Source organism: Onychostoma macrolepis, chromosome 08 (genome assembly GCF_012432095.1).
Source record: "Onychostoma macrolepis isolate SWU-2019 chromosome 08, ASM1243209v1, whole genome shotgun sequence".
Taxonomy (NCBI): domain Eukaryota; kingdom Metazoa; phylum Chordata; class Actinopteri; order Cypriniformes; family Cyprinidae; genus Onychostoma; species Onychostoma macrolepis.
In genome coordinates this window covers 11254690-11269069 of record NC_081162.1, presented here as the reverse complement: position 1 = coordinate 11269069, position 14380 = coordinate 11254690, and the positions used below count along the sequence as shown (strand labels likewise).

The 14380-nt window shown below is 35.1% G+C and overlaps 1 protein-coding gene across 2 annotated transcripts in view; it reads right to left on the bottom strand.

Annotated features, from left to right (window-relative positions):
* ralgps1 (Ral GEF with PH domain and SH3 binding motif 1) overlaps positions 1 to 14380 on the bottom strand; it is a 98535-nt gene that overhangs the window by 63996 nt on the left and 20159 nt on the right. For both annotated transcript variants that reach the window (XM_058784522.1, XM_058784523.1), the window contains 4 exons: positions 13892 to 13975; positions 12020 to 12109; positions 10270 to 10362; positions 2738 to 2864 (listed from right to left, as the gene is read on the bottom strand). In XM_058784522.1, coding sequence (XP_058640505.1) covers positions 2738 to 2864; positions 10270 to 10362; positions 12020 to 12109; positions 13892 to 13975 — 394 coding nt within the window. The remainder of the gene's footprint in view (positions 1 to 2737; positions 2865 to 10269; positions 10363 to 12019; positions 12110 to 13891; positions 13976 to 14380) is intronic.

Below are 14380 nucleotides of genomic sequence, written 5' to 3'. Positions count from 1 at the left end.
TGAATTACACTAATTTTAATTTGTCCCGTCTATGGTTGGAAATCTAAATCTAGGCGATTGTACCGGAGGAATCAAAAATTGAACATTTTGATTTAAATTAATTAAAAACAAAAAACAAAATGACTTTGCTTTTACTAGTTATTTTATCTCCAGGTCATTAGATCTGTGTGACATAATTACATTTATTTAAGATCACATTTGCAAAAATTTCAGGAAAATTTGCAGGCAAAAAGGTCCATTGTCTGTTGTTTAGAGATGTATGAAGCACAGCTTGTTACAGAAGTCACTTTAAAACCAGTCATTTTTAAATAATTGAAATGACTGGATTATACGCAGAACAATGGTAAATTTGAGCACAGCTTTAAAATAAAAAGCTGTACAGATATTTGGAAAGCAGATTGGTTTAGGCAATATGTTTTTTACCTGAAGTAGTTCTCAAACTTCATTAAAGGGATAATTCACCCAAAAACGAAAAGTCTGTCATTAATTACTCACCCTCATGTCGTTCCAAATCTGTAAGATCTTCGTTCATCTTCGGAACAAAAATTATGATATTTTTGATTAAATTAAATAAAATCATGTCGACTGACTGAGAATAAACTGTTTAATAAAGTTATTTTTTGTTTTCTTTGAGCACAAAAATTATTTTCATAACTTCAGAAAATTATGATTGAACCACTGATGTCACATGGACTGTTTTAAAGATGTCCTTACTGCCTTTCTGGGCCTTGAACGTGGTAGTTGCATTGCTGTCTATGCAGGGCCAGAAAGTGCTCAGATTATATCCGAAGATGAACGAAAGCCTTATGGGTTTGGAAAGACATGAGAGAGAGTAATTAATGACAGAATTTTCATTTTTGGATGAACTATCCCTTTAAGGCTAATAGTTTATAAACTATTTTCCTATTTGATACTGTAAAGCTGCTTTGACACAATCTGTATTGTTAAAAGCGCTATATAAATAAAGGTGACTTGACATTTCTGTTGTTAGTGAAGCTGGTAAGTTATGGTTTAATACTCTCGAAACAGTATCATGATACATTTTTCAAACAATAATTATGCAACTATTCAATATGTGATGCTGTGCAAATTTCTCATAAACTTCTATTCCAAGTGTAAAACAGGATATGTCTTTTCAGGAGTTATTTTAGTACAAACTAATTGTATCAATCATTTTTTGTAGTAAAATCAATAATACAAGTTCTACTGAATACATCAAAAAGAATTAAAAGAGTGTTTGACAAAACCCCAAACCATTTAATTTCCTTTTTCCTTTGTCCCAATGGGAAATGGAAAGGGCCACTGGAGTAGCACAGCGGAAACTGACAGATTTGAAGTGACAGCCTGCACAACCTCAGCCACGTCAGACAGTCTTTCCGTCCCTGCGGTTTCAACTGCCTGCTGCTCAGAAATGGGAATATGTTACACTGCAACTACACCACAAGCTACCGGCACCAGGTACAGCGGTTTCTGCTGAGTGACGTCTGAGAAAGCCCTCTGTTGAGTGGAACGCAGTTTACTGACACGCTGCCCAAGTGGAAGCAGACTCTCAATGTGGATTATGTAAAGGAAATTCGGTTAATGAGAAAGATGTGTGCGGCTGAGAAAAGCGAGACGGCATGCGTCAGCTCTATCCACATGTTTACCTTCTTAGAAATGACAGTGAACTTCTGTTTGTGCATTTCAGACCTCAAGAAAAGAATCAGCCCACAAGTTACAGACAAAGTTTGACAATTTGAGTTACAGCCGTCTGAAGTTATTCCTGACTGGCCTTTTAGTTATTCACATACCACAATGACACAAGAGCACCTGGAAAACTCTGTGACCATGAGTTTGGAACTCAAGCATGTGGCAATGACATACTGAACGGTCTGTTATGCGGTTTAAAATCAAACTTCCACATCTTAAAAAGTGGTTCTCGTTAAAAACAAGATCTCCTCCTAAAGGTAAAGCCTCCAGATCCCTTTCTGATCAAGTCTGGCTCTCGGTTAACAGCTGGATTAGTAATATGGACCTAGCTTCTGATGACTTGGATGGAAGAGCATAATTGAGTGAAGGATCTGGATCCTGTTCCCCACGAGAGCGACAATCCTGAGGGAGGCATCCATTTCAAATGCTGTCAGTGCCTTCAGAGGAGACTGATGTGTGTGTAACTAATCGCTCACTGGGCTTCTGCAACAGCCAATGAGAGTCTATGACAGACGTCTATTCATGAGAGAGAAAAGGGGCTACCAATTTGGAAATAAGTGCTACAATATGATTTCATTGTATTTTCCATCTCAACATTCCGTTTAAAGCCACTGAAGTGCATTTCTCAATCATTACTGAACCAGAGCGGTATACTGAAACACCCTCTGCTGGTCACCACAGAAAGTGCAATTGAGACAAGGCCAAAAAAAATATAATGAGGTGTTCATAGCCAACTTAAAATGAACCTTATCAAAAAAAAAGCAAAAGCCATTATACTGAAGTAATTGAATGAGTCAATATCACAAGCCTGGCTAAGTCCAGTGGGCCATGACCCATTCCTTTCTCTGACCCAAATTATTCTTCCGTTTAAACAAGCATCTTCAGTTTTAATTACAGCCTTATTAATAACAAACCTGCATTAAAAACTATTTACAAAGCCAGTGAATCTCTCAAGACATTTCTGGCTGGATGTTATATGATATGAGGGAATGGATTCTACAAAATTCCATTAACCCAGATACAAAAGTGATCTTTTAATAACACTTACCTAGGTAGGGGATGCAGGGAGCCATTTTGAGGGACCTGATGTACTCTCTCATGCGGTTGTAATTCTCTTCTTTTGACGTCAGGAAGTCAAGCTTCTCAAAGGTGGCCTTGTCCTTTCGACTGATCAACTGTTCAGAACAGAAAGCACATAAGGAATGAACAGTTCATTCATTCAGAAAATTAGGAACAGCTATTGGATGTCTAAATCTAAAACATCTAAATCAAGAGGTATTCAAAGTGCATACTTAGGAACAAGTAAAAAATAAATAAATAAAAAATAATAATATATATGATAGGAACAAGCAAAAAGTTTACAAATTTAAAATATCAAATTAACATATACAATAGAATACAAGCAGACTCAAGCACAAAATTACTATTTTAAATTCAATTAAAAACAAAAATATTAATACTGTATATCCAATTTAAATTCGATTTAAAACTAACTGAAAAATTATCATTACCATCACCAAAATATTTTTCATCCCAGTTACCTCTGTTAATTCATTCTAATATGATGAAAAATATATAAAAAATAAATATTATTATATATAAAAACTCAAGACAAAACTACATTAGAAAAACTGTTCTAGTTACTGTAGGTCTTTAAAGGGGTGGTTGATTGCGATTTCACTTTTTTAAAAGTTAGTTAGTGTGTAATGTTGCTGTTTGAGCATAAACAATATCTGCAAAGTTGTGAAGCTGAAAGTTCGATGCAAACGGAGATATTGTCTTTTAAAATTCTGGCAGTTTAATGCCTACAAAAACGGCTCGTAGGGACTGCAACGAGTTACTTTCCGGGTTCGTGACGTAACAAACCCAGATGAACCCCGCCCCTGGGAAAACGCAGCAAAGGGGGCTAGAAAACTAGGGGTGCATGTAAAAATCTATTCATATATGAATCGCGATTCTGTCTTCTAACGATTCTAATGGATTCACAAGTTTCAAAATCAATGTTCTAAAACAGCCGCTCTTAATACTGTTCCTCGCATCCCCTGCTCTTCACACACTCTGCATCTCTCTCTCTCATTCAGATCATTAGCTCAGTGAATACACATTTTCACATAGGAGTAGCGTTATACATGGACGCGTGTGCGGTTGCCGTACTGTATTAAAGCTTTAATCAGAATAAAACTGTATATTAAAAGCTAATATAGTAGCATTTACAAATAACAGCATATCTAAAAGTATGAGACAACAACAAACCAAAAACTTAGGCCTACCATTAAAAGCCGTGCTTGCACAGGTTCTGCGTGATCCTATTCACTAATATTTTCTGGGTCTCAATCGGGCAAATTGATAAGCGATATTGATGACGTCATTGTTTACAATACAACTGGAGCACATGCCGCTGAGGTGAGGGGCGGGACGTTTACATGTGCACTAGAGGCGGTTTAGCCAATCACAACACACTGGACCAGCTAACCAATCAGAGCCCATCACGTATTTCTGAGGGAGGGGCTTCAGAAAAGCAGGAAATGATCAGTGTGCTTATCAGAGAAGTGACAGAGCGGTGTGGAATATGGTAAATCATGTGAAAAATAATGCGTTTTTTAAAAAACGAAGCATTAACATGTTAGACTGCACCCCTAGCACAATCAAGCCTAGAAAAAAAAAAAAAATACTTTTTAAATACATTTTAAACTCTATATAATAATATTCTTGTTTTAACTGGGTGAACTTTTCATAATAGAATAATAATAGAACATTTTTCATCTCAGCTCTTCCTCTGTTAATTCATTGTACTGAATACTCAGCATAATGAATTCAGTAATATACTGCCTCTGTAAAATAAACAAGAGTTACTCCCAATTGACAACTAACTTTAGAATGGGGGACTTATGGAGGCGCCGTTTTGTGAATTTTGTCAGAGGGGAGCCCCACTAAGACCTCTGATCTAAATAAAGCTGTCTGCAAATATGTTAAATATGAAAAACAAGGCACAACCCATTGGGAGACTAATGAAAATGTATTAAGGGATAAGTTTCCAGAACTCAGCACCCAAACTTCAGGCCCAGGGTATATTTCTGGTTTATACAAAGCGCATGATCACAATAAACAGGCTCAGTGTCTAGAATGCCTTTATGAGTGGCTTAATTTCACCCAATGCTTCTTTACAGCACATGTGCTATTGAATCTGTGGGGATGACCATGTGCAAAACCACTGTTATAACAAAAAGCTCATTAACTGAAGAATTCCATCACACATGGCTTTATAACATCAAATGCTGAAGTGAATTTCCACAAAATACTTCAACATGCTCTTCTTGTGTTAGACAGATACACATATTGTAGTTCATTCTTTTGTAGGTTTGGTGAGAGATTTTGTCCAACAATGCAAGTAATAGTCCTTAAAACCACACTGTTGGCAGATGACCTGTACCAGTCTCCAGAGATGCAATCACAGCACTGTTTTTCCCTTATTAATGTTCATATCTTGTTTAACTCTGTGAGTAAAATGCCCTCTGTGTCTGGCGTAGGTTTTTTGAGTGAACTATTCCTTTACAAACCAAGGCAAAGCAAAACAAAAAACAAAGCAAAGCAAAACAAAAAGCAAAGCAAAGTCAAAGCAAAAACAAAAAACAAAGCAAAACAAAATAGCAAATCAAAAAAAAACAATAAGCAAATCAAAACAAAGCAAAAAACTAAACAAAACAAAAATAGGGTGAAGTAATGATGACAGTTTTCATTTCTGGGTGAAATATTTCCTTTAAAAAACAAAACAAATAAAATAAAATACATAATGGTGGGTAAATTAGGATCAGCTTATTTATCATTATCAGGTGTGAAATATCTAAATCAGAAGTTTTCAAATTGTGACGATAGAAACAAAAAAGGTGGTACATTCAAAAGTAAAAACAAAAATAGTAACATATTCCTTTTAAATAACAAAATAAGAAAACTAAAAAAAAAAAATCATTTTTCGATCAGATCTATATAAGGGAGTTGGTATTTGGAAACTGAATGAAGTGAAAGAAACTGAATGCCACATTCAAATGTCATGCATCTGCAAGAAACTGAAAGACTGTAATAATTAGATTATAATAGTCTTTTACCAGCCAAGTTACTCCAATGAGCCTGAATTTTGGATACATTTATACTCAGACAATAGTTAGGGAGTGGAAAGCTGACTTGACATGAAGCTAACTCTCATTTATCATTTAGATGTAGGCCTAAAATGAACCTGAAGAATTTAATGAACCACAACTTGGATTTTTCTCCTTTGGACTTGCAACAGAAAAGTGATTTTTCCCATTTTATTCAACAAAGGAAGTGGTAAAAACTGCAGTTGATTTTAAACGGTGCTGAGATAATCCATGGCAGGAAAGTTAGATCGCGACACTATCAATCAGGGAGCCTGGTGTGGAAATGATAATATTATGACAAAGATTTGAAGAAGTACTATGAGCAAAGGGAAACTGCTTATGATATTTTAAGGAAAAACTAATTACAAAGCAATTACAAATGATGAACAGGGTAACTTGTAACTCCACCGACATGTTTCAGTGAATGTGATTTCCATGTGCGTGTGTGTACCATCTCGGCAACAAGATTAGTAATTTTCTGCCTGATTTAGAGCAACCGAATGCCAAAACAAAAGCCTTTTCTTATCTCCTTTATCAAGCCTCCATCACCCACCACCACAACCACAGCAGCAGCCAGCCTCCTTCCTTGAGTGCAGGGCTTGAGAGGCTGCCACAGTGGCATAACTCATTCCCATAGAGTAGACACATGCACAGTGCTAAACAATCCCTCTGAGGGCGTTAAAAGTGAGGGGATTCCTTCAACCACTAACATCTTTATTTTATTTTGCAGTAACACATGGCTGACTTTGATTACAGCACAGTTCATGGAGGTCAGCCTGTGCTCTGTAGCCGTTCCAGATAGCAGTGAAAGCATCCATACATCAGCAGCTGCAATGATGGAGCGCCACTGAGCAACTTTCCACTTAGACTGAATTTGATGGGGATAAACTTCTTAGCCATAGGTGCAATGTTAAGAGCTGGATTTGTAATTTGTCTTTTGTGTGCAACTTAGGACAGGAACAAGGGCGGAACAGAGGATCAGCTAATAGTAAATGGAAGTAGGAGAATGATTCACCATGAACCATGCAATAGAAAAGGATCACCATGTACTTTGTTGCAATTCCTTATAAAACGACTGGCCAACTGGTTTTATTTATTTGCCAAAGCCAATTTTTTTTTCTTGCATTTGACAGTTGGTAAGTATTAAGTTTGGGCCCTGAGACACAGAAGCCCTGACAATTTTTGGACACAGAGAAAATGCCGAGATACACACTGGAATCAAGAGACCATCTGTCTGACTGTCAACAAATCCAGTCTCTCTCTTCGCCAAAAGCTTTACATCTTTACTTCTTTTTGTGAACATGCCCTCTAGTTCTTTTAATACTTCCTTTCTCCATTTTTCCTTCTAAAGCTTGTCTTGACTTTATACTCCCACAATGTGTATACAGTGGGGATTCAAACTGAACATGATTTTATAATGCATTACTTTTTCGATAGAAAGAACATGAATTAGAAATCAGAAATACCAAAAGAAAGTGAATAAATGACAAATTGATTTAAATTTAGATTTAGAGAAAATAAATAAATAAAATAAGAATTCCAAATCTTACAATACAATAAAATAATTTGTGGTGTAAAGGCTATACTCTGATACCAAAGATATCAAAATAAATAAATACATAAATAAATAAAAGTTCAGAATTGATTATCAGGTATGTGATAAAATACTAAATATATATGCAAGCCATATTTCTCATGAACTTTTTGGCTTACATTTTACATGTTATTGTGTGTGTGTGTGTTTGTAATGTATATGTATGTGTGTATCTATCTATATATTAGCGTTTGTGTTATTATAATTGTTTTTTTGACTACTAATATATTCTAAAAAGTCCAAACTGTTAACTAGAAACATGAATAAAATTGTATAAAATAAAATGAATACACAATAAAATATGCATTGTAAACTTAAGTAAAAAGTTAAATAAAAAAATTCTATGTTCCACAAACTCCAAAAGTTTGTCAAACTTGATGATCATGATTTGAAATGATCCAAAGTGCATCTTGAGTTTCAAAAGCAAGAACATTTGACAGAATCACATCAATGACACTCAATTATTTGATTAGTGAACAACAAATTGCAGAATTGTATTTCTTTACATTTAATGTCACAACTTTAACTTTCCTTTATTTATTTATTAATGATTCGCATTTAATCCTTTATTGTAGGTTAAAAAAGTAATTTTTTTTAAAGTGATCTCAGACTTACGGACCCCACTGCATCCATGTATAAAGCAGAACAGGCCAATAAACCTAAAATTATTGAATATAATGATAATGGCATATAAAATCTATATCTTTATATAAAATCCATTCCAAAATGTGTACCAGTGAGCACCATATTCCTCCTAATTCATTGCATGCCCACTGGGAAATCAGCAGTTAATCTTCAAATAAGTGGAAACAAGGCCTCGAAGTCAAGCGGTTCAGAAATTGGCTGGAACAAATGACATAAAGAATTACTCAATCCAGTCTGTGCCATGAGCAGTGAAACAGAAACCATTTGCACAGAAAGACCGAAAACAGTCATTATAGTCAGGCAAAACTGTCAGCAAATACACGCAAGTGCCTTTTCATTATGAACAGGACAACAAATGAAACACTCCAATCTATAATTAAAACCGGACCACAATGTGCACATTTTCTCCAATTCAAGCTTCAGGGTTCTACGACGTATGGAAAAGCAACCTCTTAAAACCGGGCTGTGATGAATCAGAAATTATCCCCGTAACTGATGCAGGCACACAGTGTCTGGCCATGTGACATTTCAATCTTTCTAGTTAGACCTGAAGCATTTTGGGATGCAAAGAACACTGATTAAAGTCTGTGGCTTTTTAAAGATGACTGGCATTTTGTCAGTTTGTCAACTGTACGTCAGTTACTGTCTCTAGCATAAATCAAAAAATAATAACAATCATCTAAAATACAAAAATCGGCATATTATTTGTAGGTCTAAATTGGCTGTTGTGATATACACAGAATCAATGAAATACACTAACAAATTGAATAAACTTTGTTTTGTTAAATGTAAATTTAACTAAGTACATAATTTCACATGATACAAAATATTCTTTTTAATAATGTCATTGTCAAAATCCCTTGTGGCAAAACTAAACGTATGGAAAGAGAGTTGGGCTTGTGGTATCAGACAAACGGTCCCGCCGCAATTACTTATAAACAACTTGCTCCCTCTTTTTCCATCTTTTCTCAATTTGCAGAAGTTCTGTGGCTCAATGTGGAATGTCAACTCTGGAAGCCGCTTGCATCCCAAATCATTAAGGCCCCCAGTGAGCCTGAGCTCGCTACCACGACATCTCTCAACAAAATAAGTACTGTGAATACTGCCCGATTTGACTTTAAAAGAGTCATTTACTACCTTAAATACTCCTGGATTCAGCTTTTTGGGACCTTTATCTGTTAACACCCATTTTTAATATCATGCTTTTCAAAGTAACATTCACATAAATGGTAAGGTAGTCATCACTTTTAAGTATGGAACATGATTTTAGGCAGAATATGAAAGGAATGGCCTATCTGCCATTAGATTTTGACTACACAGAAAAATACTTTGATTAATCAATGATCATGAAATATTCTTTATATTGTAAATGTCGATAAGACGCATATCGCTTTTTACAAGTATCCTGACATACCCTGCAGTTGTGCTTATTACGGGCTGGTTGTAAGTGTTGTCTGTACAGCATATAGAGTTTAGTCCTTCTACTTTTTCCTCGAGAAAAGAGGCCACGAGGTTTTGGACCTCAAACTGGGGTGATGCAAATACTTATAAATAGATTTAAAGCTTTGGCAACGTTAAACAAGGTCTCAGAAACAGCTCTTTCAAAATTTTCCAAGCCACTTAAAATGTTCAGAACAGGATCCAATGGGCTCATTCTTTCACTGTCCCCATGCATTCAGACGGCCTTCTCATCTACATCTCTGCAAATAAGATCAATGGAAATCCAAGAGCACTGGGGCTCTCTGGAGAAATAAATACAAACACTGCATTGTCAGCTAAATTATAAAGCAGCAGAACAGCTAGCATTTGGTGGTTATGCACAATAAATCCCCTGTAAGGGAACAGAATATTAAAGGAGAAGATTTTTCCTCATGTCTTCCTAAATAAAATAATACGGAAAATTCTTCTGCTGGCTGAAGAGGCTATGATGCTCTGATACTATATTCAAAATTCAGAATTTACTATCATAATTAGGGATGATGTCATAACCAAACAGTAAATATTTATAATGATCTTAAAAACATTTTTATGACTTAATGTATTGCTATTTATTACATAGATATTATTGTACATACATATGGCTTATGTTATTTTAATTGGAATAAATATGGACTGTTTACTATATAGAATGTCAAAAATAAAAAAGTCATAAATATATCATGAACAAAATAAAATAAAATAATATAATAAATCCGCAGTCTTGCTTACCGCCCAGGTCTTGCTCAATCTGAAGATAGGTGCGCTTTGAAGAGCAGAGACCACCGACACCAGGGAGTGCAGGTTATTCAGCTCCAGGAGTTTCTATAAAGACACACAAACTTAATAAACATAAATTAGTTGCATGCCTCATGTAAGACACCAATGTAGGCCTTTACTTGTTTGTTCCACTGTGTTTTCTGGTCTGGTCATGTCATGCTGTTGTCATTCTTTTCTTTTCCACTTGGCTGACTTCTGTGAACTACTATGTGTCAACCACCTTTATGGAAAGCAGGAGAAAAAGCAATGCTGCTTTGGTTTTTTTAGTCATTGGCTGATCTGTTTTATCTATCAGCATAACCGTTAGCGTAGCCCACTCAGGCTTACTGGGGCATGTCTGCCGGTAGCAGGGTACACAGCTCTTTCAGGTTTGGCAGGTAGTGCAGGGTGAGTGTTCAACCATAAGGAGTCGTTCAGCGGGTTTTCCTGTGTCATGGTACATTGAGTTTCAGGAGAGCATGTAGACTGATTGAATTCACAGCAGCCTGTGGCTCTCTGTGTGTGTGTGTGTGTGTGTGTGAGACTGTTGGCATGAACGACAAGAAAAGCATCTAAATAACGGCATGATTGTTTGAAAATATTTTGAAATATCATTTCAAAAGAAATATTTATTTTTAAATGTATAAAATTAAAGCTTAAATCAAAAAAATAAATAAATAAAAAATAAGGACATAAAGAAGAAGCAGCAGCTAAAAATGACTAATTTTTATTAGAGTTTCTGAATAAAACCTTAATTTTGATCATATAAGGTGTTATTTTGATTTAGAAATCAAAACATAAAACTCAAAAAAGCAATAAATTCCATGTTACTGTTACTTTACAGATTTAGAAGTTAGCAATTTACTTTGAACAACTGAAGTGGTCTGAAAAAAAAAATTTTTTTAAATCCTCTTTAATTTAATTTTATAGTGGATTCACAATATTTTGTCTCAATACAATGTATCCGTACTAACTTACATCTTAAAGCAATTACAAGACAGATGGAAAGTCAAATAAAATGCATGAAATGATTCAAGAGAATAAAGTTGTGTTGAAATGAGAAAATATGCGTATAGTGTTTGGTTCGAGAGTAATAATGAGGATATTTTAGACATTATAAGGGCTTTTTATATTCTGCATGTGTTGTTTACTATCGTCACTTGAAGATAATTCAGAAATGTACTGAATTCAATTTTCTCGTGATTTAAATGTTTAATCACAAATGGCAGCAGAAGAAAAACTGATATATTGCAGGCTGTTTAAACTGAGAGTCTGAGATGGATCACAGTCAGATGAAGCCATTTGTATGATGTTCTCATCCTCATTTTATGCCATAAACACTCACCACTCCTGTGCAATGTCTCTACCCATTCTCACTGACTTAAAACAGAAGGCTTTAATCCATCAAGACTTGTATAACGTCATTAAAATTGCCCATTGTTAAAGGAAAACTCTTGAAAGTGCCCATGAAAACCTGTCTTGCTTGAATTTCTAATAAAACACCATCAGTTATGGTAACGCCAGTGCCAAGGACAATTACTAGGTTACCAAACGCAATTCAGATGTGAATACAAATAATAATAAATGACTGAACTTGAAGTTATAGGGTCAGTTATATTTCTGCTGCCATGGCAACACAGACAAAGAAAAAAATAATCAACGGTAAATAAAGGAATCAAGCTACACTGGCTGAAGGAACAGCGAAAATCAAAGAATGACTCACCTTGGCAATTTTGATGAAGTGGCCCAATATTTCTGCTCGGATTTTCAATGTTTGAGCTGTCAATATCTCCCTCACTGCCCAGAAACTGACCTAAGAGAAGAAAATATAGTAAGTGAATTAAATGAGTCCCACAATGCACCGTAATCATGGTTATCACTGCAGAATAAGTGTTTAGATTTAAAGTTGAGATTCAAAAAATTGTAAAACTACATGGACACATATAATTTATGGCTATATGTGTTATGTAATTGCTGTAATGACAAAAAAAAAAAAAACCTTCTCAGCAACAATGACTCAAAATGTGCAGCACACACTAGTTCTCAAAATAAAACTCTAATACACTCCTAAAAATGCTGGAAATCATCGATTTATGAGGAAAAACAGTTTTCAGAAAGAGCATTTTCTCTTATTTACATGCTTTAAAAAAGTGCCTGAACATCAGTCAAATGAACCTAAGCAGCAAAACTGAATATTTCCTTTTTTCACTCTGGAAATATAAGAAATTGGTTGTTGATGATGACATTAAAAAGACCGAAATGGCAAGTATAATTGCAGACCTCAAATTACCACTTAACATCAACATTCCAAGACATTTAAGCTCTGCCAAAATGAAATGTCATTTAAATAAAAATCATATTCATTCCTACTGCATACTGACCTTCGTAAGCAGATATTTATAGGCGTATTTTCAGAAGTGGGGATAAAGAAAGTGTTGTGCATTTACAGTAAAATTGTGTGAATTGACGAATTGGTCAGGTCATTATATTGTGTGTAAGGATGTGTGTGTGGTGTGCAGAAAGAGGATGCAGGGACTCAAGGAACATTATTGACTGACTAGGTGGTACTTGGATGTTGTTTTCATTTGTCAAAAGTAGTGCTTTATCTGAAAGTTTACAATCCACTGTTGTAAAACATCAGTTCTGTATGTGTAAGTACTATTTATTATGTACTTCATTGACGCTTTCAAATGGCTTTAATACCACATATAAAAAATGTGGCAAAACTGAAGTAGAAAAAGAGTGGCTGGCATTAGTCTGGAAAAAAGAGAGAAAAAGCCATTTTTTGTTGGATGTGTCCAGTGCAGTGTATTAATTTATCTAAAGCAGCTGTTGGATAAAACAGCTAAATGGACCAGCATGATGGATTTGTCTATATGAGGTGCCTGTTTGTGCTACAAAAACGGTAATATCCAGTAAAAAGACAAATTTCATGTGATTTGAAACAAGATGCATCATCCATTTGAGCTTGTATAAGTGGACACCTAACAGACTTCACTAATAGACTCGTGTTAAACACAAAGCCTAAATGGCAGGCTCTAAAATAGTCTACATAAAATCTACTTTATCAGCTATATAGTGAGGTTTCTAGCTGACCATGTGTCAAATAAGCAGTGCATTTGCTTGTGTATATGAGACTAAAACACAGTGTCAATGTTCCTCTTTCAGTATAATAACATCCATTGACCTCTATTATAGGAGTTATTTCTGGTGGTGCTAATGGACCTAGGTCTCAAAGCCTGAAAAAAAAAATTACACTCTATATACCTGTTATGAAACTGTCTCTTAAACTGCTATAGTATATAAGGAAACAAAACTGAGATCTTACTGAAATTACCAATAGACCAGGAAACTACAAGTAAAATAACAATATTAATCATCTAAATTAAAAAAACAATATCTTAAAATAAAAATTTCTTCATACTAGAATTACACATGCAGCAAGACGGTCTTTAGCTCATGGCACCAGCTGTTAATTTAAGACAAGTTTTAAGTTTAGCAAACAATAAACACTGGAGCAGAATAAAGCTTTTAATAAATGATCTTAAAGTGTACCTGTTACACTGGCTACACTGACCAGCACAATATTGCTTACCTGGTTAAATCTCCGTGTGAAGGCCACAACGTTGGGTGAAAGGCTATGCTTCTCCTTCTTGTTCCATCCACAGCTCGCCAGCTCCTAAACAACCAAACAGTCAATTCAACTTTTCAACAGTGTGTTGTAAGTGTAATACTTAAGTCTAATGTTTGCATTTTAATCTACACCTCCACACCTCCACCTGATAAGTTAAGAATACTCAAAACATTTGAGTAAACAAACTAAATTTTTTTTAAGTTTGTAGAGCTTTAATTTTTTATGACAAGTGGGCGGGGCTAAGAGCAATGGGAGCCAAGCCTCGTTTCCATGATCCCACCCCACTCATCACAATGATAATTATATACAACTTGCTTCCATAAACAACACATTCATTCAGATCTTTATAGTTAAGTACTAATTATCAACAGCACACTGGAACATGCTAATGTAGTTATCTAAAAGACTCACAAAACGTGCATGTAAAAAGTCAAACATGCAGTATATATA